Genomic DNA, 25,134 nt, shown 5'->3' on the forward strand with positions numbered 1-25,134 from the left:
TATTCTGGCAGGTTAGGCTAGAATTTCCCCAATAATTGTTTTATTTGCGGCTATCCATCTTTCCTTCAATTCTGACCAGCTTTCTAGTCCCTGCTAATAAACAGAATCCCTATGGCAAAATACTGCCCCGACCATGCTTCACTGTGGGAATAGAGTTCTTGGGGTGATGGGAAGTGTTGGATTTGACTCGCACGTAGTATTTCTCATGATGACCAAAAAGTTTTGTCCCATCTGACAAAGCAAACCTTCTTTCATGTGTTTGGGAAGTTTGCCACGTTCTGTTTTTCTTTGTACAAAGAACAAAGACCTCCAAGAAGTGTTATATTGAAACTATTTCCTTGGCTTTACTTTAACTAATACATTAAGAAATATATATATATATATATATATATATATATATATATATATATATACACACACACACACACACACACACACACCGGTATATATATATATATATATATATATATATATATATATATATATATGTCTGTTTCTTGAACCAAAAAGGAGTGTCCCCTCGATAAAGGATTTAGTCAGGAACATGCATAGAGGTACAGAGGGAGCATATGAATATGGGTTAGAATACAGTTTAGAGTGGTTTGTTTACATACAATGGGCACTTTATATACTTTGCCTTTAGCATTATACATAGTCTTTATGGGGGAGATTTAGCAAAACCAGTCCAGAGGAAAAGTTGCAGAGGTTACCCATAGCAACCAATCTTATTGCTTCTTTCAGTTTTAACAAGGCCTCTGAAAAATGAAAGAAGTGATCTGATTGGTTGGGCAACTTTTCCTCTGGACAGGTTTTGATAAATCTCCCCCATGTGTTTTTGGAGCACTCCCTCTTCCATGGTGCCTATGAGAGCCTAATGTTTCTCTGAGCAGGAGAAGTGCACACTATAGGTAATAGCTTATACAGGCAATACCCAGGTTTTACACCATACATGTGTAACAATTACTTGTGGCTATATATCATAATACCATTACTGTTCCTCTGTGAATTTTTGTCAATGCCTCGGTCTATTTTGGGATTTATTATTGTAATAATGTTGTTGTTTAATTAAATATATTTTTAGGGAAGGAAGTAGTTGAACTCAGTTCTTCCTTTTGTGTACAACTGAATCAAAGAGGTAGAGCAGCCAGTAGTAAAGCACATTTCCCATGGTTACACTTCTGATGACGATATTCAGAGTATAGACAGTGGTAAGGAGCCATTGTGATCAGGGCTGTGGAGTCGGTAGATAAATGTTCCGACTCCGACGTTTTTTGTACTTCCGACTCCCCGACTCCTCTGTATTAATATGCGAATGTATTTATAAACACTTACAGTTGAATCCAAGAAGCTGTTCCACCAAGTTATTCTAAGCTCTTCTAGCAGAGAGAGGTAGTTGGGCAGAAGCTGCTGCCTTCTCCTTTTTGTGTGCTGATCTGCTGCTGAAGATAGGGCAGTGGGAGGATCCAGGAGGGGGCATTTATTATAAAACATGATTTCCCTAATAGAATCCCATTGTCATGTTTAACGTTTAAGCTAACAATCGGAGTTTACAAGTTTTATAGTTTTAGCTGAATGGCAGCAGTTTTTTCCAATGGTTTACAGCTTCAGTCTTGAACTATTGACCCTCCATTCCCTTCACTTATACAAGTGTCTCTAGTCCTGCAAAGAACATATTTACTTAATCCCTTATCAGTGAGAGGCTAAGTTACCCATGGGTTCCCTGTAACAGCAGAACACAACACTATGGAAAGTATAAGTATTGCCGCTCCTAATTGTGCGGTGCGTGCCATATAGTGAAGCACATGAAAAGCATGCTTCTTCACAGTCACTTAATGTGTTCGTTTTGCGGTCACGTGAGGCACTGCATGCATTGGTCTTTATCCTTACAGTAGAGAAATCATTAATTATAACTTTTTGTGAATTGAGACATTTAAACTTGCTTTTTTTTAAATTCCAATCTAAATTAAGTAGGAGTCAGAGTCGCTGCATTGTTTGCCGACTCCGACTCCAGGTACCCAAAATTTCGTCCGACTCCTTAACTCCGACTCCACAGCACTGGTTGTGATGTCAAGCTCACCAGGCAACACATCATTCCTGTTCACACATACAGGATGGTATTCTGCAGAAATCAACAGGACTACAGAAGTATGACCTTGCTCACCACTCTCCCATGTTATCTGAATCACTACAAATGAGCAAAAATATTATCCAGAGAGACGCTTCACTTAAACAAGTGTACTGCAACAACTTCTCTACTAGAAAGTTTAAGAAGCATAAAGATACAGATCACTCTGGAAGAAGTTGATAAAACCAAAAATAAATATAAGCTACACTTTATCTACCAGGGTTATGACCCTGGTATTGGATGGCATACAAATATGCTTTACTAAAACAATGGACAAAAGGGACTAGATGCATCAGTAACTTTATTTAAAGAGAAAATGTTGGCAGCTTGCGCTCACTGAAGTCCTAGTACAGGGGAGGACAGCTAAATGCCCTTTACTGCTCAGGAAAATCTGAGTTTTACTTTGAGCCTAACCTCTCTGAGCCCTTTTTACTTCCATGCCAGTGATCTCCAAATTGTGGGCCTAGATGTTGCAAAACTACAACCCCCAGCATACCGAGACAGCCGCTGGCAAATGGACGTTGTCTACTGGCACTTCTCCTGATAACAATAATGACTATAAATCCTCCAGAGAAGTACCTTTCATTTGTAGCCATCATTCTTACCAGGAGAAGCTCCAGTAGATAACGTCCATTTTCCCCACATGGGCTTCGGTCCTGTCCTACCTTTATATTGATACCAGCTGATCTTTATTGTCCCAGGAGGATGCTACAGCCGCTGACCACAGCTTATCGCATTGGCGAGTCAACAGGCCTACAGAGGCCCCTAGAACACCACATCTCGGTAAATATATTCAATTCCTATCCATACAGGCTCTCCCACGAAACGCACTACACTAGGAGTGCACCTTTTTTCTTTAGTAGGGGGCTCCTGAGACACAATGTAGCCCCTTTATTTTTGCAGCAAAAAGAAAAAGAAGCATTAAACTATTTCTGTAAGAAACTGCTGTTTAAGAAACTGCTTAAAAAAATTTTTTTTAAGCATCCAATAAATAAAGTCACAACAATTTTAACTGTTTTGCAATGTATTTCACAATGTGCAGGGGCAGTCTGCTAAAAGGAAGCTCAGGTACTTACTGTTCCAATCAACAACCTTTAAAGGGGTATTCCGGGCAAAAACATTTTATCCCCTATCCAAAGGATAGGGGGATAAGATGTCGGATCGCGTGGAGGCCCCCCGCGATCTCCCTGCAGCACCCACATTCTATGCAGGTGCTGAGTCTCCAGTTTCGGAAACCTCCGAGTTTCTGGGACTGGAGACGTGACGTCATGCCATGCCCCCTCCATTCATGTCTATGGGAAGGGGCGTGACGCCCCCTCCCATAGACATGAATGGAGGGGGCGTGGCGCGACGTCACGTCCCCAGTCCCGGAGGTTTCCGAAACTGGAGACTCAGCACCCGCATAGGTGCTGCAGGGAGATCGAGGGGGGGGGGTCTCAGCAGCGGGCTCCCCACGATCAGACATCTTATCTGATGAAATGAAATGTTTTTGCCTGGAATACCCCTTTAAGGCTACGGTTCCATGTACAGCTTACGCTGCGTATTCACCCTCGAGCATACCTGGCGGCAGCCCTGTGTGTTCAGTTTGGAAGCGTGGAAGCTTGGCTGCGCGCAAGCGTGACTGTGATGCGGGGCCTACCAAACTGCACTTAACTCACAAGGCTGCCGCCAGGTAGCCTTGTGTGTATGCTCAATGGAGAATATGCAGCGTATTTCATGCTGCGCAGCATGACATACACTGACTAAGCACTACATGGGACCGTAGCCTAAAACATTATATGCAGCACTCCTGCTACTGATATAATGTAAAGTAGCTTCTACCACAGAATATTACAGTAATGGTCATTTCTTGCTAAGCATGCTGTTAATATCAAGGCATGCAGCCAGGCCCTGAACTGTGCTCCTCTTTCCCATGAAATCTTAGAATTCTTAACTTCCTCCCACAGCTGATCAGAAATGTTGAAGAATATAGCTGATGACGGTAGTGGCAGCTCATCCAAGGAAATACCGGGGAGACACAGTTCTTCCCACACAATAAAAAGGCAATGTCCCAGTGAAAGTGCCCAAAATAAATCCCATTTCTGACCACTACTTGTAATAAGTAAACTTAAGGCCATAAACATTGCTTCCATTCTTCCCTTTAAAAGGGATCCTCTCTCAGAGAGCTCCCATAAGTAACACATTTAGTACTGGATTATCTGGTATATAAAACAACTTTTGGTATACAAACCATAATGATAGAAGATTTTATAAAGTCATGGGGGGGGAGATTTATCAAAACCTGCCCAGAGAAAAAGTTGCTGAGTTGCCCATAGCAACCAATCAAGATTGCTTCCTTCATTTTTCAGAGGCCTTTTCAAAAATTAAAGAAGAGATCTGATTAGTTGCTATGGGCAACTCAGCAACTTTTCCTCTGGACAGGTTTTGATAAATCTCCCCCATGGAGTACGTCAGTGGCCATGGTGATGATTTAAAGGGGTACTCCGCCCCTAGACATCTTATCCCCTATCCAAAGGATAGGGGATAAGATGTCAGATCGCCATGGTCCCGCTGCTGGGGAGCCCCGGGATCCCCGCTGTGGCACTGCGCTATCATTACAGCACAGAGCGAGTTCGCTCTGCACGTAATGACGGGCAATACAGGGGCCGAAGCATCGTTACGTCACAGCTCCGCCCCTCGTGACGTCACGGCCCGCCCATTTCAATACAAGTCTATGGGAGGGGGCGTGGCGGTCGTCACGCCCCCTGCCATAGACTTGCATTAAGGGGACGGGCCGTGATGTCACGAGGGGCGGAGCCATGACGTCACGTTGCTCCGTCCCCTGTCATTACGCACCGTCATTACGCTCTGTGCTGTAAAGATAGTGGGGTGCCGCAGTGGGGATCCCGAGGCTCCCCAGCAGCGGGAGCACGGCGATCTGACATCTTATCCCCTATCCTTTGGATAGGGGATAAGATGTCTAGGGGCGGAGTACCCCTTTAAGTGAAACTCTGGGCAAATTTATATGATAGTAAAATGGACATACTACGATAACTAGTTCTTGCACTCTAATACCCCAATTGCATGTTTCCATAATGCTCTGCACACATTTTAACATTTCCTGCAGCAAAGAGTGGCAAAATTTTACAATGTATTTGCACAATTTGCAAGAAAAAAAAAATGGCGCTTGAGCAAAAGCTTTGTGCATTTTTGTCACTCTGCACTGGCACAGAGAAAGATAAATTCCCTGCTATAGTTCCCTAAAACCACAGGCAATAACAAATACTTGCAGAGTGATGTCTCTCTGCAGCTACACCTCATTGACATCCTACTCTGGTCTCCACAACAGTTTGACTAGAAGTAGTATAGCTGCCCGAAACCTTCACCATTGCATACATGCTGGTATGAACCATTTTAAAATTAACCATGCAGGTGTCTACGATTTTACATCCGTACACCAGAATGTACACCCCCTTAACAAGGCAGGACATAAATGTACATCCTGGTGAGGTGGTACTTAACGCACCAGGACGTACATTTACGTCCTATACATAACCGAGAGCATCGGAGCAATGCTCGGGTCATGTGCGGCAGGTCCCGGCTGCTGATAGCAGCCAGGGACCCGCCGGTAATGGCCGACATCCGCGATCGTGCGGATGTCCGCCATTAACCCCTCAGATGCCTTGATCAATACAGATCCATTCATCCAGAATGGTAGACGGAGGTCCCCTCACCTGCCTCCGCTGCCTTCCACGGGTCTTCTGCTCTGGTCTGCAATCGAGCAGACCAGAGCAGAAGATGACCGATAACACTGATCAGTGCTATGCCCTATGCACAGCACTGAACAGTATTAGCAATTGAATGATTGCTATAAATAGTCCCCTATGGGGACTATTAAAGTGTAAAAATAAAAGTAATAAAAGTAAAAAAAAAAAAAAAAAATGTGAAAAATACCCTCCCCCAATAAAAATGTAAATTGTCCCATTTTCCCCATTTCACCCCCAAAAAGTGTAAAAAAAAAAAAAAAAAAGCAATAAACATATTTGGTATCGCCGCATGCGTAAATATCCAAACTATTAAAATATAATGTTAATGATACCGTACGGTGAACGGCGTGAAAGTAAAATAAATTTTAAAAAAGGCCTAAATTGCTGCTTTTTTTTTATAACATTTTATTCAAAAAAAATTAACAAAATGTATTAAAAGTTTTATATATGCAAATATGGTAGCAATAAAAAGTACAGATCACAACACAAAAAAAGTAGCCCTCATACCGCTGCTTATACGGAAAAAATGAAAAAGTTATAGGTCAGCAAAATAGAGGGATTCTAAACTTACTAATTTGGTTAAAAAGTTAGCAATTTTTTTTAAGCGCAACAGTAATAGAAAAGTAAGTAATCATTGGTATCATTTTAATTGTATTGACCCAAAGAATAAAGAACGCATGTCATTTTTACTGTAAATAGTACGGCGTGAAAACGAAACCTTCCAAAATTTGCAAAATTGTGGTTTTCTTTTTAACTTTTCCCCACAAATAGTATTTTTTTGTTTGTGCCATACATTTTATGGTAAAGTGAGTGATGGCATTACAACGGACAACTGGTTGCGCAAAAAAACAAGCCCTCATACTAGTCTGTGGATGAAAATATAACAGAGTTATGATTTTTTTGAAGACAAGGAGGAAAAAACCAAAACGCCAAGATAAAATTGACAAAATGGGCTGAGTCCTTAAGGGGTTAAATATGCCTATAAAAAAAAATGTAATTTAGGACTTATGCACAAATCTGTTTTATGTGTAATCTTCAAGTGGTAGAGAGCAAAAATAGGGGCACCCACAAGCATCTATGTGCCCCTGTACTCAATATGCCACTGTTTACATTTGTTTTCTGTAAAAACCCAACAGAAAGTTATAGAGATATTCTCTCCTGCAATATTAACAGGACAACATTAATGACAATACACAAACCTTAAATCCTCTAGTTCTTGCTTTAATTGATCATTTTCCTCCTGAAGTTTCTAAAGAATAAGAGATTATATCAGGTCCATTTTGCAGACACAGAAATAAAGGGTAACCTATACCTGTTTACTAGAACTTGCAGTCTATAGAAAAGTAAAAGTTCAGATGTTTAACATAAAAACATTGGTGCCCCCAAAAAGGGGTTTATGACACCTATGATATAGTAGGCGACATTTGGTCCTGGTTGTCCTCTCACTGACAAACCAGGAATGAAAACCCATTGATTTGTAGTAAGGCCATAGCCATGTATTCCTAAATAACATGCAAATGACACTGTAAAGAACAATGATAAATGTATCCACTATCATAAGACATGTACTGTATAAATGTTGTGCTCCTAGGTGTCATTAGTAGGGGTGTGAATTGGCAAGAATCTGGCGATACCATACGTATGACGATACACGTATGACGATACAATATATCCTGATTCTGTCTCAAAGACGATATATTGCAATTTTTTCGCATGAGGCTGTATGAGGGCAAATTTTTTGCACCATAATCTGTTTTTTCTGTCGGTACCATTTTGGTATTGAACTGACTTTTGAATCTCTTAACTTTTTTTCTGGTATATTATAAAAATTGCAATTCTGTGTTTTTTTTTTTTTTTTTTTTTTTACATTTACGTCATTTACCGTATGGGATACATAATGTTATAGTTTAATAGGTCGCACAATTACGCACAGTGATACCAAATATGTTTATTTTTATTATGTTTACATGTTTTTTCATATGAATAGGGGGTTATTTGAACTTTTAATATGGAAGGGGTTAATGTGTGTCTTTTAAACTTTTATTAGAACATTTTTTTTTTTTTTTTTTTTACACTTTATTAGTCCTTTAGGGGACTTTTATGAAGAATCATTAGATTCCTCATACAGATCAATAGAGTTCTATTGAACTCCATTGATCTGTGTGCTCTGCGATCCATTGATAGAGCCTAGTCCAGCCAGGCTCTATCAATGACAGAGCCGTGGGACACCAGGGAACAGAGGTACTGAGAACTGCTGGGGGCTGCAGAGTACGAAGCGGGCAGGAGTCGGGAGCCCGCTCCATACAGACTGCTGAGTGCCGCAGCGCTTGTCAGGTCCGGCCCTACTTGCCCGAAGCCGGAGAAATTCACCTGCACGGCACTCGGAACTGCCTGTCCCGGGCGTCGGGAGATAGGATTTCCACATCCCTAAAAAGATTGATTCGAAAATATTTTGAATCGATACAGTATCATCAAATGAAATATCGCGATACTTGACTGAATCGATTTTTTCTTACACCCCTAGTCGTTAGTATATATAGCTAGCATGTAAAGACACAACGATCAGCATCCTGCACTCACCACTAAGTACCAGACTCGACACTCCTACATGAAGATCACTGGAGGACCAGGCTTCAGAAGGTACGTGGGTGCTCTGAGCGCCCACGTACCTTCTGAAGCCTGTTCCTCCAGTGATCTCCATGTAGGAGTGTCGAGTCTGGTACTTAGCGGTGAGTGCAGGATGCTAATCGTTGTGTCTTTACATGCTAGCTATTCAAGTTTGTCCTTAATTACTTCCTAGCACCTCTCTTGGACTTTCTACGGTTGTTGGCACTACTTGTCCTAATAGTGAATGTCCTCTGATCGGTATATGGTCTGCTGAGAAACATAGTGGTGCAATACGATTAGTATAACAGCCAAGGATCATGGACTATTCTGGCCCCTATGTTCTGCAGCCTCATGTGACTCCTAAGAAATGTAAAATATGAATTACATATATTACAGTCATGCTTCACCACTTTAAGCAATGTATTTTTCTTAGGTCTGAATTCTTCATATTTTACTTTTAGTTTATTTTCTTTGGGAAATATACAGGAACACATTGGGAGACTGACCGCCAGTTTTTGCTCATTTCCTGAAGACCTCCTACTTGAGGCATGTGACTGGAACTCATTCTGACCATCTCCTTTTAATAGCAGCTTTCCATGATTCCCTGGGCCAATGGAAAGATGTGTGCCTGCTGTGGACCGTCGGACCGGCTTCCCAGCCTAATGAAAGAAAAAAAAAATACACAAATTCAAGACTGTAAAAACAAGAGACTTAAAATATTCTAAAGTGACCATACTGCACAGTAAGAACCCATGTAGGCATCAGACACTTTGGAAAATCAAGTGAGTAGGATCAGGATTGTAGACAGGTGCTGAATGCACTAGTGGAATGATGTGAGAAAGGGATTATCCACAATAAGGTGATTTTAGTAGTATGTACCAGCAAAACTGGGTATTTCCTGTTGAATTTCGTTCTCCAAACTACACATCCCATAGTTCCATTGTTTGTAAGTATGACGTCACTTTCCTCCCTCCCACACATCAGCCATCCCACCCATTGAAACACACCTTTGCTCCATTCAATGCAATAAACCAGTGTTTTCTAATCAGGGTGCCTACAGCTGATTCAAAATGAACTCTCTCTCCCAACCAGCGGTCGCTCCACCCATTGAAGCCGGACAGACTCCCGCTGATCACCTGACTAGTGATGTCAGGTCTCGACACACTGCAACCTGGGAAATCCTGAGACAGGAGTAATTTTGTATTCTGTTCAAAATAAATACTGGGGCGAAAATCACAGAAAAATTGTGAAAAAACATTCACACAGGTACAGACACTCTATTTTAAACTACACTAACTTTACAGCCCCGGTAGCATAGTCAAATAAAAAAAGATCCTGGAATACCCCTTTAAAGAGTGTTGGAAAACTGCAAATGCAGATTAGTTAAATAGGCATAGGAAATGTTTTATTTAAAAGGGTTGTCCACAGGATAGGGGCTAAGTGTATGATCACAGTGTGTCCGACCACTGGATTGGCACTTGGTTCTCAAGATCCTTTGGATAGGGGAGAAGTCTTAAAGGGTACTCCACCCCTAGCATCTTATCCCCTATCCAAAGGATAGGGAATAAGATGTCAGATGGTAGGGGTCCTGCCGCTGGGGACCCCCGGGATCTCAGCTGCACGCCCCGCTATCATTACTGCACAGAGCAAACTGGCTCTGTGCGTCATGACCGGCAATACAGGGGCCGGAGCATCGTGATGTCACGGCTCTGCCCCTCGTGACATCACGGTCCGCCCCCTCAATACAAGTCTATGGGAGGGGGAGAGTGGCGGCCATAACGCCCCCTCCCATAGACTTGCATTAAGGGGACGGGCAGTGACGTCACGAGGGGGCAGGGCCGGTCATTACGCACAGAGCGAGTTTGCTCTCTGCAGTAATGATAGTGGGGCGCTGCAGCGGAGATCCTGGAGGTCTCCATCAGCGGAACCCAACAATCTGACATCTTATCCCCTATCCTAGCTCACAAACCCCTCCCCTTTCCACTCAGATCTGTATGCCGCTGCTGCTGCTTTTTCTACAAGATCAGGATATATAGAAGTTATACACCTCCCCTGAGGCTGTGTTCACACATTTTGTTTTTTGGGGAGGGGGTTTTGCATTTTTTTCAGCTTTTGCTTTGATTTTCTCAACATCATGGCAACATTTTTTTTATTGTGGAATTGTTGCAGTTTTGCAACATCTGGAGGTCCGCAGGTTGTAGACCACTGTTAGAGGAAGTTGTACTCACGTGTCCCCGCCGCTCCGGACCGTCACCGCTGCCTGGGATGTCGCCGTCCATCGCTGTCGACGCGTCCCCGACGCTCGGGTAAGGCCTCTGCTTCCCCGGCATCCGCGCTCTCTGACGCAGCCATCACGTCGCTACACGCGCCGCTCCTATTGGATGACGGGGTGGCGTGTGCAGCAACGTGATGTAGAGCGCCAACGATCCCGAAGAGGACGCGCCGGAGCCCCAAGGACAGGTAAGAGACATCACCGGAGCTCACGGGGCACCGTAAACGGCTATCCGGCAGCAGCTGAAGCAGTCAGCGCTGCCAGATAGCCGTTTATGCGATGGCCCCGACATAAAGCATCGTATGTTGATGCTGCCTTCAACATGCAATGGCCTCTGAGAGGCCATCGCATGTTGAAATTATCGTATGTCGGGGCCATCGTAGGTCGAGAGGTCACTGTAGATGTCAATCACTGACCACCTACTTAAACTAGCAAAGAATCAGGCGGACATTTACATTAATAAATGACAAGTTAAATTAGAACCTTTCCCACATAACTATATATCATTCCGCTCAGTTTCCCCTGCCCTATAATGTTATGCCTGCAGATCACAATGCCTTTTGAATGTAACAGGTTCCCTTTAACTGGCCTTAGGAACAGATAGCAAAAAGCAATTAATTTCTCTTTTTTAAACTTCACCAAAGCGCTGATCAGTAAACACAAATCTCAGGCAAATATAATAGAAGGATACGAGGCAGAGACTTGTAATTGTGTTTAATGGTAAAACCCATATTGGTCCTAAATCCATATATGATTTTTCTCTTTTTGTTAGGCTGGGAGGTTTTAGTAGCTTATACTGTGCTCAAGCAGCAGCTGTAGTTATCCACTGCCACTCATGTCCATTGTCCTGGTATAATAGGAGAAGTTGAATAGAAGTGATCGCAGTAGGAAGGCTTGCAGGCACGACACGTCCAGTGCCAAGCACCACACTCTAATTAGTGCGCAGTTCCGGTTGGACAAGAAGGCCTTAACCTTCTGTGGGGCGTAATGAGCCAGGCAATGTTTGAAGCTTAAAAATAAGCTGCCGAGAACAAGAAGGGAGCTGAGAACTACTTTAAAATGTGCTAAACCAACAGATACAGGTGACCGAACACTGAACTGTACACTTGGCAAAGGCCAGGGAAGCGTTGGGGGTAGAGAGGGGTCGCTGGGGCTTTGTTGGTTCTCTTGTTTACGAAACAAGTGACACAATCTGACAGATCATAGCTCTTTGCAGTTAGTTATGGGCAACAAATTAGAGGCAAATGCAAAACTGGCTTAGTGCTTAAAAAAAAAAAATGGTGCGAGGCAAATCACAAGTAATGAAATGTGCAAATTGCTGTCGAGCTTTATTTATATTAAATCCAATTATATTTCCCAGGCTGGAATCTATACACACCGGTCTGGATGAGAGAACCGGATAACTTAGAAAAAGAGGCCATGTTCACACACAGTATAAGAACTCTGGGCTTTTTTATTTTTTTTATTTCTTATTATTTTTTTTTAGTGTGTGAACATGGCCTTAGGCATAGAAATTCAGATTTTCTGTTGTAGTACTGGACAAACAATTTCCATGATTATTTTAGTTTGGACCAACCACCTTCCTACATTCTAAAAGCCATTACTTTATACAGTGTAATTGGCACATGTGATTATACACATACATACAAACACACACACACTAGGTATATATACATAAATATAGATACAAAAAGCATTTTTTTTTTTTTTATAAACTTGTAAATCCATAATGACACTTTAGATTTATGGCATATTTGCAACCATTTTGGTTATTACCTGTAGCCCAAATCGATAATTGGAGTGGCAGAAATTCTTATGGATTTTTAATAAATCTTTATACCTCTAGCTCAGCTTTCAAACAGGGGCAGAACAGGAAAAAAAGGACAAAGACTTCCTGCAAATCCATAAATGCTTTTGTCTCCTCATTCTAGTGATAGGTGGGGGTCTTGGTCCACACTGATCAAAACTTCTGACAACTTCAAGTCAATATGTCAGAGGTTTGTCAAAACGTGAGTATTTCCTGCTGCAGATTAGCGTCAGCAGATTTTGCTGTCCATTGAAGACAATGGGCAAAATCTGCAGCAGAAAATACGCATGTGTGAACGCACCCGCGGATGTATTTGCGGGTCCCCCGCTGCTTGCTTGAAAGAGGGTGGGCTCTCTGCGGCTGTCTGCAGCACATCTTTGCCTGCAGAATTTCTGCTGCGAAAAATCCTCCGCAGACCTTACTGACTTTTACTGAGCACTGTGTAATGCAGAGGAGCTGAGCACTGTGTAATGCGGAGGAGCTGAGCACTGTGTAATGCGGAGGAGCTGAGCACTGTGTAATGCGGAGGAGCTGAGAACTGTGTAATGCGGAGGAGCTGAGAACTGTGTAATGCGGAGGAGCTGAGAACTGTGTAATGCGGGGGAGCTGAGCACTGTGTAATGCGGGGGAGCTGAGCACTGTGTAATGCGGAGGAGCTGAGCACTGTGTACTGCGGAGGAGCTGAGCACTGTGTACTGCGGAGGAGCTGAGCACTGTGTAATGAGGGGGAGCTGAGCACTGTGTAATGAGGGGGAGCTGAGCACTGTGTAATGAGGAGGAGCTGAGCACTGTGTACTGCGGAGGAGCTGAGCACTGTGTAATGAGGGGGAGCTGAGCACTGTGTAATGAGGGGGAGCTGAGCACTGTGTAATGAGGAGGAGCTGAGCACTGTGTAATGCGGGGCGCTGAGCACTGTGTAATGCGGGGCGCTGAGCACTGTGTAATGGGGGGCGCTGAGCACTGTGTAATGCGGAGGAGCTGAGCACTGTGTAATGCGGAGGAGCTGAGCACTGTGTAATGCGGAAGAGCTGAGCACTGTGTAATTCGGAGGAGCTGAGCGCTGTGTAATTCGGAGGAGCTGAGCGCTGTGTAATGCGGAAGAGCTGAGCGCTGTGTAATTCGGAGGAGCTGAGCGCTGTGTAATGCGGAGGAGCTGAGCGCTGTGTAATGTGGAGGAGCTGAGCGCTGTGTAATGCGGGGGAGCTGAGCGCTGTGTAATGTGGAGGAGCTGAGCGCTGTGTAATGAGGGGGAGCTGAGCACTGAGTAATGCGGGACGCTGAGCACTGTGTAATGCGGGGCGCTGAGCACTGTGTAATGCGGGGCGCTGAGCACTGTGTAATGCGGGGCGCTGAGCACTGTGTAATGCGGGGCGCTGAGCACTGTGTAATGCGGGGCGCTGAGCACTGTGTAATGCGGGGCGCTGAGCACTGTGTAATGCGGGGCGCTGAGCACTGTGTAATGCGGGGCGCTGAGCACTGTGTAATGCGGGGCGCTGAGCACTGTGTAATGCGGGGCGCTGAGCACTGTGTAATGCGGGGCGCTGAGCACTGTGTAATGCGGGGCGCTGAGCACTGTGTAATGCGGGGCGCTGAGCACTGTGTAATGCGGGGCGCTGAGCACTGTGTAATGCGGGGCGCTGAGCACTGTGTAATGCGGGGCGCTGAGCACTGTGTAATGCGGGGCGCTGAGCACTGTGTAATGCGGGGCGCTGAGCACTGTGTAATGCGGGGCGCTGAGCACTGTGTAATGCGGGGCGCTGAGCACTGTGTAATGCGGGGCGCTGAGCACTGTGTAATGCGGAGGAGCTGAGTACTGTGTAATGCGGAGGAGCTGAGTACTGTGTAATGTGGGCGCTGAGCACTGTGTAATGAGGAAGAGCTGAGCACTGTGTAATTCGGAGGAGCTGAGCACTGTGTAATTCGGAGGAGCTGAGCACTGTGTAATTCGGAGGAGCTGAGCACTGTGTAATGTGGAGGAGCTGAGCACTGTGTAATGAGGAGGAGCTGAGCACTATGTAATGCGGAGGAGCTGAGCACTGAGTAATGCGGGGCGCTGAGCACTGTGTAATGCGGGGCGCTGAGCACTGTGTAATGCGGGGAGCTGAGCACTGTGTAATGCGGGGAGCTGAGCACTGTGTAATGCGGGGAGCTGAGCACTGTGTAATGCGGGGAGCTGAGCACTGTGTAATGCGGAGGAGCTGAGCACTGTGTAATGTGGGCGCTGAGCACTGTGTAATGCGGGGCGCTGAGCACTGTGTAATGCGGGGCGCTGAGCACTGTGTAATGCGGGGCGCTGAGCACTGTGTAATGCGGGGCGCTGAGCACTGTGTAATGCGGGGCGCTGAGCACTGTGTAATGCGGGGCGCTGAGCACTGTGTAATGCGGGGCGCTGAGCACTGTGTAATGCGGGGCGCTGAGCACTGTGTAATGCGGGGCGCTGAGCACTGTGTAATGCGGGGCGCTGAGCACTGTGTAATGCGGGGCGCTGAGCACTGTGTAATGCGGGGCGCTGAGCACTGTGTAATGCGGGGCGCTGAGCACTGTGTAATGCGGGGCGCTGAGCACTGTGTAATGCGGGGCGCTGAGCACTGTGTAATGCGGGGCGCTGAGCACTGTGTAATGCGGGGCGCTGAGCACTGTGTAATGCGGGGCGCTGAGCACTGTGTAATGCGGGGCGCTGAGCACTGTGTAATGCGGGGCGCTGAGCACTGTGTAATGCGGGGCGCTGAGCACTGTGTAATGCGGAGGAGCTGAGTACTGTGTAATGCGGAGGAGCTGAGTACTGTGTAATGTGGGCGCTGAGCACTGTGTAATGAGGAAGAGCTGAGCACTGTGTAATTCGGAGGAGCTGAGCACTGTGTAATTCGGAGGAGCTGAGCACTGTGTAATTCGGAGGAGCTGAGCACTGTGTAATGTGGAGGAGCTGAGCACTGTGTAATGAGGAGGAGCTGAGCACTATGTAATGCGGAGGAGCTGAGCACTGAGTAATGCGGGGCGCTGAGCACTGTGTAATGCGGGGCGCTGAGCACTGTGTAATGCGGGGAGCTGAGCACTGTGTAATGCGGGGAGCTGAGCACTGTGTAATGCGGGGAGCTGAGCACTGTGTAATGCGGGGAGCTGAGCACTGTGTAATGCGGAGGAGCTGAGCACTGTGTAATGTGGGCGCTGAGCACTGTGTAATGTGGGCGCTGAGCACTGTGTAATGCGGGGGAGCTGAGCACTGTGTAATGCGGAGGAGCTGAGCACTGTGTAATGCGGGGGAGCTGAGCACTGTGTAAGGCGGGGGAGCTGAGCACTGTGTAAGGCGGGGGAGCTGAGCACTGTGTAAGGCGGGGGAGCTGAGCACTGTGTAAGGCGGGGGAGCTGAGCACTGTGTAAGGCGGGGGAGCTGAGCACTGTGTAAGGCGGGGGAGCTGAGCACTGTGTAAGGCGGGGGAGCTGAGCACTGTGTAATGCGGAGGAGCTGAGCACTGTGTAATGCGGGGGAGCTGAGCACTGTGTAATGCGGGGGAGCTGAGCACTGTGTAATGCGGGGGAGCTGAGCACTGTGTAATGCGGGGGAGCTGAGCACTGTGTAATGCGGTGGAGCTGAGCACTGTGTAATGCGGGGGAGCTGAGCACTGTGTAATGCGGGGGAGCTGAGCACTGTGTAATGCGGGGGAACTGAGCACTGTGTAATGCGGGGGAACTGAGCACTGTGTAATGCGGGGGAGCTGAGCACTGTGTAATGCGGGGGAGCTGAGCACTGTGTAATGCGGGGGAGCTGAGCACTGTGTAATGCGGGGGAGCTGAGCACTGTGTAATGCGTGGGAGCTGAGCACTGTGTAATGCGGGGGAGCTGAGCACTGTGTAATGCGGGGGAGCTGAGCACTGTGTAATGCGGGGGAGCTGAGCACTGTGTAATGCGGGGGAGCTGAGCACTGTGTAATGCGGGGGAGCTGAGCACTGTGTAATGCGGGGGAGCTGAGCACTGTGTAATGCGGGGGAGCTGAGCACTGTGTAATGCGGGGGAGCTGAGCACTGTGTAATGCGGGGGAGCTGAGCACTGTGTAATGCGGGGGAGCTGAGCACTGTGTAATGCGGGGGAGCTGAGCACTGTGTAATGCGGGGGAGCTGAGCACTGTGTAATACGGGGGAGCTGAGCACTGTGTAATGCGGGGGAGCTGAGCACTGTGTAATGCGGGGGAGCTGAGCACTGTGTAATGCGGGGGAGCTGAAGATGCCTATTCAGTGTTTTCCAAACAATGTGCCACCAGCTGTTGCAAAACTACAACTCCCAGCATGCCTGGACAGCCAAAGGCTATCCGGGCATGCTGGGAGTTGTAGTTTAGCAACAGCTGGAGTCACACTGTTTGGAAAAGTGTGATATAGTAAATCTTCCTGATACCCAAATAAATACTTATTTTACAGTTGTACAGGTATAAATACTGATTTCTGAAGAGATCACCATGGGGCCCACACCAAGACTAGATGCTGCTTGCTCTTTTCTTTTTATTGATCCCATAGACAGGGTGCTGGGTGATATATGGCAATGTGGATGTCATCGATTAGAAAACATCTCAAGATCTATATGTTTTGCTGCATGGATTTAGTTTTTTTTTTTTTTTTTAATGATGTTCCTCAAAAAAAGAATTTTTGAGGTCTTTATTACGCCACAGCCTTGAGCCGCAAAAAAGGTTGTTGGAAAAATTTACAGGAAAAAATTGGCATCGTGATTCACATGTTTCTGATCAATCATTATGGTTATTACCTTGTGTAAATGCACTTTAACAGTGAGAAACAATGATAAAATGAGGATTTATTGTGGATTAAACCCTGATCTCATTATAAAAAAAAATCATATATTTATATATCTTAGTAAATATAATGTAATTTACTCTTTAAATATAATGTAATTATTCCTCAACACAATATGATGGTAAAAAAATTTTCATCTTTCCAACATGCTGTAAACTAGATAATCCTGCTTCATCCATCTTATGTGGAAACTTGTTGATATCTAGTGGCAAACATGAGAACTGCAATAGTTATTCATTATTTTTTTGCAAAGAGATTATTTAAAGCTTATTGTATAATTATGATGTAAACATCACTATAAAAAATGAATATAAAAGTACAAAAAGGCTATTTAGGGATAAAACATATATAATAGGGATACTTATAACTTTCATTCCAAAGAAAGAAAACAAAAAAACAAAAAAAAAACAAACAAACAAAAAAAAAACTTGCAGCTAGAAGGTGAAAGAAGCACTCCGCTGCATGCTTCTCAACACTGGTTCTAGCAATGGATGTGATCTGCACACCCAGACCCTAACCAATCGAAATGGTTGACAAGTTTTTTTTTTTACTCACGATAGGTACACTTAGGGAGTATACAACAAAAAAAACAGGGATTTTGTAAATAATAAAAAATAATAATAATTGCAATTAACTTCTGTTTCAGTCTACCATTCAGCACCAGTCATGTGTAGTCACTACACCTCAGCTATATTTAGCATTACCAGGTAAAGGCATCCAGAAATCTCAGTGAGAAACATAGATTTACTAAATTCTAGTTATTGAAGGAGTTGTCCAACAAAAGAACCATCTGTATGGTGTCAAAAAAGTATGATAAAGAAACTTACTAATATAATGTTATACAATGTTATTAGCCATAGTGCAGAGATCTTTCATATAAGCAGAATCATCTCCCTTGTAAGCTGTGATGTCACGTCTGAAAGTTCTGCTTCATCTCAGATTCTCCCCCCTCCCCACCACTTCCTGTCAGCCTGGGACAAGATCAGTGATGTGAAGGGAGGGCAGGTATTACTGCTCATTAGATTTATGACTCAATAGATAAGCAGCAGAGAGCCCGCTCTTATGGAAACTACTGAGACAAGAGGGGAGGAGTGAATCAGAGACAGAGCAGACTGCAGTCAGAGCCTGTGACATGACGTCACAGCTCTGAAGAAAAAGAGCACAGCTGATGTGGAAGATCTCTGCACTAAGACTAATACAATTATATTAGTAAGTTGCTTTATTAAATTTACACAGGTTGTTTTTTCCGGCAGACAACCCCTTAAATGAGCACTGTTAGATATAAAAAAACTTTTTCTAAGTTCTACATCTTGACAAAACAATAGTTTTTCTAATATACTTTCACATTTTATTAAAGAAAACTGCCTTTGAAAATCCCAGCACTAGGGGTCCCCATACCTCCTGGCACACTGATGAGTCCCACAGCAGCATGAGTGTGTCCAAGGGTCATGGACATGAGATGGCTGATTGACAAGGCTGCAGGAGGAACACAGCCTGCAGCAACACTGCTGTAACACAGAGTTTTACTAAACTTGTGACTCCAGCTGTTGCAAAACTACAACTGCCTGGACAGTCAAGGGATGTCTGGGCATGCTGGGAGTTGCAGTTTTGCAAAAACTGTAGGCACACAGCTGTAAAAAAATAAAATTAAATTAAATTAAAAAAAAGTTATCCAAACACTGTACCTCCAACTATTCCAAAACTACAAGTCCCAGCATTATAGGACTGCCAAAGTATAATACACATGAATGGCATAGAAACATATATAAAATGTATGCATAAAAAAAATCACTGTACTTTTAGCACTAAACCTTTGCACTAATTTAGGAAGATGAAAGTTATACACACACCATATTGTCTTTGGTGGTAGAGTACAGACAAATCTCCTTGTTGTGTGTGTGTGTGTGTGTGTGTGTATGTGTGTATATACACAGCATAAAACCATAGAGGAAAGGGTTATAGAGCAGGGCTGCCAGGCTTGATCCCAAGAGCAGTGAGTGAGCAGAATGAGGGAGGGGGAGGAGTCTTCACAGTGCAGGCAAGAGTCTGACACGCCCCCTCCCTTTGGGAAGATGGAAAAGACATTGAGCAGCTGTAATATGCTATTTTTTAGTAAAATATTGGCGATAGATACATAAAAATTACACGTACATGATCAGGATGAGGTACTGAGTAACATTTTTTTGTTTTATTTGTGGTATCTGACAGGTACGCTGTAAAGTGTTTTTCCCCTCAAATAAGCTTTGGGTAATACAGATATGCAATGCCATAACTTTCTCATAGTGGGCATTTAGAGTGGCCAGTTCATACATTTTCATTCTCCATTTACGTCTATGATAGATATAGAAATAGCTAGGTAACTGTGATCAGTTGTTTCCATATCTCCGATAGACTACAATGGAAATAAACTGGGTAATTCAGAAATAGCAGGGATCCCAGCATTGGACCTCCATAGAACATACGTTTGTGACATCTTAAACTGAAATACTGTATAAAAAAAAAAAAAAAAGCCACAAAACATACTACAGTTGATTTAATCCTTTTATTGGGATTATGTACTGGAAACAAGTGCTGGATTACCACATTCTCTGAATTACGGGGGCAGAGGCCCAGCTAGGTCTATAAAATCAGCTTGATGTAACCAAACTGGAAAAGAAAAATATTTCTGGACAGCAAGAGGTTGTTTAATAGTGAAAGATTTGCTTGAAGATTTCCAGGCGGTGCAGTAAGTTCTACAACACTATACAGCCGCTGGAACTGCTGCTGCTGAAATGTGTGCAAAGTGCTTCTATTAAATGCTTTATAGCACCTACTTGTTTGCAAATAGGGTGACATGAAAATGATTACGGGAAATGAGTTTTATTACTGTACTTTTTTTTTACATTTTCCAGGAATCTGTTAGATAAAACAACATGATTGCTTTCCAAATGTCATTTAGTAAAAGCGTAAAAACTCTACAGACTAAATAAAATATAAAAAAGGTCTTATAACGGGGGGTGTGGCGAGGCGCCGTTGAAGATGGCAGCTCACTGTTAGAGCTCCGGCGCCACAAGGGTCCTGCCTGCAATTTTTAGCCCTGACCACCTGCTCCTACATGGGGAAACCCTCTCGGAAGGTCCCCAGAAGATCAGCGGCCACTAGGAACTCACCTCCTGCCCTGGTCCAAGAGGGATCCAGCGGTTCCTGCATCCCCGTCCGATCCCTGGGCCTCCAGACTCGCCCACCATAGCTGGGCCCGCCTCCAGCCTGCGTTTGCGCACCAGGACTCCGACCGCCCTCCGCTTACCTGCTCCCGTGCTGCCTCTGCCTCCGGATGTGACTGCGGACTGCTCCGGCTCTCCTCCTGTAGTCCCGGCTGCCGTCTGAGCCTCCAGGACTCTGGCGCATCCCCGGGCTGACCAGCTTCCTGAAGGTGAGTGCGGGCCGCCGGGGGGGGGGTCTGCCCTGACACCACACGTGAGAGGTGGTGGTGTCTCCCTGCCAGCACGGTCCTCCTGCCCTGAGACCTCTGCACTGCCAGCTGACCCCGGGCGGCCCTCTGCAGTTAGGGGTTCTGAGAACTCAGTGTGCCTGGTCCCCCTTCAGTCTCCCTGGGCTGCGGTGGTGAGGGGGCACCAGACCTCCCCCTCCCCCTTCCAGACCAGCCTGCATCTTTTGCTGTACAGGACCCCCTGGCCCTTAGGACGGACTGTGCCCCTGCTGTCCTGGATTGGACTCCCTTTGCTCCCTCCGCTGAGCACCTGCCCTCTGGAAAACCCCTGGTTATCCATTCCCTTCTGCCGGAGCCTACCCTGCCCTACTCCCACAACCCTCCAGGATAATGGCTACGGCCCTCAGTGTGCCTGGAGGGCTGCCTCCCTCCCCCCGTGGGAACTCAGCTGCATTGGCACTCACACAAGATACCCCGCCCACCTCGGATATGGGGGGCTCATCTCCTAGGGACGGTCCCTCAATAATGGAGCTTGCATGCTCGGGGTCCCCTGCCCCTTCACCGACCCCTTTTGATCTCTCCCAGCTTCTGTCGCACTTCCCCTCTAGAGAGGACTTTCGCTCCTTGATCTCTGAAGTCAAGGAGGCCTGTAGAGCAGAAATTGCCTCCATCCGCAAGGATTTACAACATGTCTCTGACCATGTGGACACTCTGGAGGACTCACACGACTCCACCAGGGGATATATTGCTCAACTCCAGTCCATGATTCTCAGTCGGAATTCCTTTGTGACATGCATAATCACCTGGAGGACTTGGACAATAGGGGGATACGGAATAACATCCGGGTGCGGGGCCTCCCTGAAGCTACCAGGGATGAGGACTTGCCGGTGACCCTGGAGGCTATCTTTAACATGCTTTTGGGCGAGTCCCCACCCTTTCAGATTAAGCTGGATATAGCTCATCGGGCTCTCCACCCTAAACCGTCCAATGGACCTCATCGGGATGTCATCTGCTGCGTTAATGACTTCCAACTCAAGGAAGCTATCATGGCAAAGGCGCTGTCCCAGCGGAACTGTGATTTTGATGGGGGGCGCCTATTCAATTGTACCAAGATCTCTTCTTGATCACCCTGAGGAAGAGACGTTTGCTTCAGCCCCTCCTGGCAGTCCTCCAACAACACCAAATCCCCTACCGCTGGAATTTTCATTTTACCTTACAGGCCCGCAGGGACACTGCTGTTATACCGTCCTACTCCGACATCCCGTCCTTCTGCTCGACCCTGGACATTTCTGCTCCTCAAGTGCTGGACTGGGGCCTCTCCCCTCCTCCTCCTCCCCTCGCTCCAGTGTGGCAACCGATCCACAGTCGGCGGTCCGGAGGGCACAAGCGGTCATCTCCTACCACCAGGCCCCTTGCCCCTCCAGTGCCTCCATGAGACGGGGCTGGGGGCCTGTGATCCTCTCTCCAATCCTGGTGGACGTGTTTCTGTACCTTTGGATTCCGGTGGCTGTGCCTTGATATTGCATTGCTAGTTTAAGTTTTGTTTGTTCTTTAGATTTGACTTGCTCGTGGTTTCTTTTGCTGCATTTTTCTAGTGGTCACCACATTTTTTACAGTCTTAGGCATGGCCTTGTGGGGCGGGTCCTTTTGGGCCTATCAGTCTGACCTCAGTTATGGTCTCTCATTCCCCCGCTAAGGTCTTCCCAAATACGGCACTACTTTGTTTGTATTATTGTATCTTACTTATGCCTGTAATTAGGACCTCTTCCTTGACCCTAGGGTCACGGGTTAACTTTTTGATTGGTCTGTTCATGTTTCTTCCTATTTGTTAATTGTCCCTGTCTTATGTTCCATTTTCTGTTCCCCCTCCCGACTTCCTGATGTGTCCTTCCCTCCCTCCCTCCCATCCCTTTCCTCCCTCTCCCATTTTCCTTCAGTTTTTTGGGAGGTGCCCTGCCTGTCTCTGCTGCCTGCTGGCTTCGAGTGGACCCCTGGGGGTTGGATTTTGTCCTCTGCTCTCAGGTAAGCGTATCCTTTTCTTTGGCATTACCCTTCCTTCCTTTCCTTGAATATGGCTAAGTGTCTCTCCTTGAATGTGAAGGGCCTTAACTCCCCCCCTAAGAGGCGTCTCCTGCAACGGGAATTGATCTCGCAGAGAGCCAATATTTTGTTCCTTCAGGAGACACACTTTGACCATTCTGGCTCTTTTCAATTCTTGCACCATCTCTATCCTGTTGCTTTCTCTGCTTCTTCGGGTAGAAAGACGGCTGGTGTGGCGATCTTACTCTCTCGCTCTTGCCCTTTTCAGGTTTCTTCTTCCTATGCTTCCTATGTGATAGTGGAGGGTACTTCTCTGTAATGTCTACACGCCCAACTCGTCTCAGATCCCCTTTTTGCGTCAGGTTCTCGCTCGACTGAATAGATATTCCCCATCAGACTGGCTTTTTGGCGGCAACTTTAACCTTATTTTCTCCCCATCTATGGATCGTTTTTCCTTTATGGGTAGCCCCCCGCCACCTGCCCAGTTGCGCTTAGCTACCCTTTTCTGTCGCCTGATTCGCGCGTCCTCTTTGTACGATCTCTGGCGGATTAGTCACCCTTCTGACAGGTCCTTTTCCTTCTACTCCCACCCACACAAGCTACATATTCGCTTAGATTACTTTTTTGGCAACCTGCCCATGGTCCGTAGGCTTTCCTTAGCTTCTCTTGATCCTATTTCTTGGTCCGACCATTGCCCTGTTCTTCTTTCCTTTTCTCCCTTTTCTTCCTCTCCTCGCTGCTGTCACTGGAGGCTTAATGACTCTTTACTTAAGTCTTTGCCCTCCCGGGAATCAATCCAGGCATTCATCACTGAATACTTCACTCTTAACCAGGGGTCTGTCTCCTCCCAGGCAGTGCTTTGGGAAGCCCATAAATCGGTGGTTAGGGGGCATTGTATAGCCCTCGGTTCTCGCTTAAAACGTGATGCTCTGCCTCTGACCCGGGAATTGCAAACGCTTGTCCGTACCCTGGAGGCTGACTTGCTTCTCCACCCCTCCCTCCGGGTGCTGAGGCGCCTGGTTGCGGCACGTGCTCAGTTGGGCGAGCTTGTGCTTCAGAAAGTGGAACGACAGCTTCTCTACGCTAAGCAACGATTTTATGAGAAAGGTAATAAGGCGCATTCTATGTTGGCCAGACGCCTTAGGGATTGTGCTGCGGCCAAGGCGCCTACGGCCCTGAGGGACCCTTCTGGTACTCTACATTACCATCCCAACTAGGTCTCTCGCCTCTTTAGGGACTACTACTCGAAACTGTATTCTCTTCCTTCACAGCTTCCCTCCGACCCCGGGGCACGGGACGCTCAATTGGACTCTTTTCTGTCTGATTGTCATCTGCCATCCCTCACTGCTGATGACCGGGCTTCTTTGAATGCCCCGATCACGCCGGAAGAGATCTCAGAGGTTCTTAAGTGTCTCCCTGGGGGCCGTTCCCCGGGTCCGGACGGCTTCACCTACTTTTATTATAAAACTTTTTCTGCTCTTCTTCTTCCCCATCTGGTCTCTCTGTTTAACTCTTTCCTGGATGGGGAGGGGGTTCCACAGTCCTTTCTACATTCCCTGCTTACCCTTATCCCTAAACCGCATGATTGCTCTAGCTACAGGCCCATTGCCCTGCTTAACACCGACCTAAAGCCGTTTTCCAAGATTTTAGCTACCCGTCTCAGTCGTCTCCTCCCCTCACTCATTCATAAAGACCAGGTGGGATTTATTACCTGTCGTCAGGAGGGAGATAATACGAGACGAGTGATTGACGTGACTGATCTGGTTAACTGGCGGTCTGAGCGTGCTGTAGTCCTTAGCTTAGATGCTGAAAAGGCCTTTGATAGGTTGGGTTGGCCTTTTCTTTTCGCTACCCTTAAAAAATTTGGGATAACTGGCCCCTTTCTTACGGCGCTGCGGGGCCTATACTCCTCCCCTACTGCCTCCCTTAAGCTCCCTCATACAGCCTCTCCCTCTTTTCCCTTGTTTAATGGTACCAGACAGGGGTGTCCTCTGTCTCCCCTGATCTTGGCTTTATGTATTGAACCTCTTGCCACTATGATCCGGGGGAACGTGGACATCTCTTGGATTGACCTACATGATAGGGAATTTAAGATTTGCCTTTTTGCTGATGATGTTCTTCTTACTCTTACTAAACCACTGACTTCTCTCCCTACACTTTATAGGGTCCTTCATGACTATGGCACTGTTTCAGGCTATAAAATTAATCTCTCCAAGACTGAAGTCCTTCCTTTAAATCTCCTCACTTCGCTGGCTGCCCAGCTGCGTGCTTCCTACTCTTTCCGTTTGTCTCCCTCTGCTCTTTCCTATC

At 46.2% G+C, this 25,134-nt stretch overlaps 1 protein-coding gene across 5 annotated transcripts in view; it reads right to left on the reverse strand.

Annotated features, from left to right (window-relative positions):
* LOC130289957 (uncharacterized) overlaps nucleotides 1-25,134 on the reverse strand; it is a 131,553-nt gene that overhangs the window by 94,724 nt on the left and 11,695 nt on the right. For all 5 annotated transcript variants that reach the window (XM_056537555.1, XM_056537552.1, XM_056537554.1 and 2 more), the window contains exons 3-4: nucleotides 8,985-9,137; nucleotides 7,071-7,120 (exon numbers count right to left, since the gene is read on the reverse strand). In XM_056537555.1, coding sequence (XP_056393530.1) covers nucleotides 7,071-7,120; nucleotides 8,985-9,137 — 203 coding nt within the window. The remainder of the gene's footprint in view (nucleotides 1-7,070; nucleotides 7,121-8,984; nucleotides 9,138-25,134) is intronic.

The sequence above is a fragment of the Hyla sarda genome, chromosome 1, assembly GCF_029499605.1.
Source record: "Hyla sarda isolate aHylSar1 chromosome 1, aHylSar1.hap1, whole genome shotgun sequence".
In the NCBI taxonomy this organism is placed as follows: Eukaryota; Metazoa; Chordata; class Amphibia; order Anura; family Hylidae; genus Hyla; species Hyla sarda.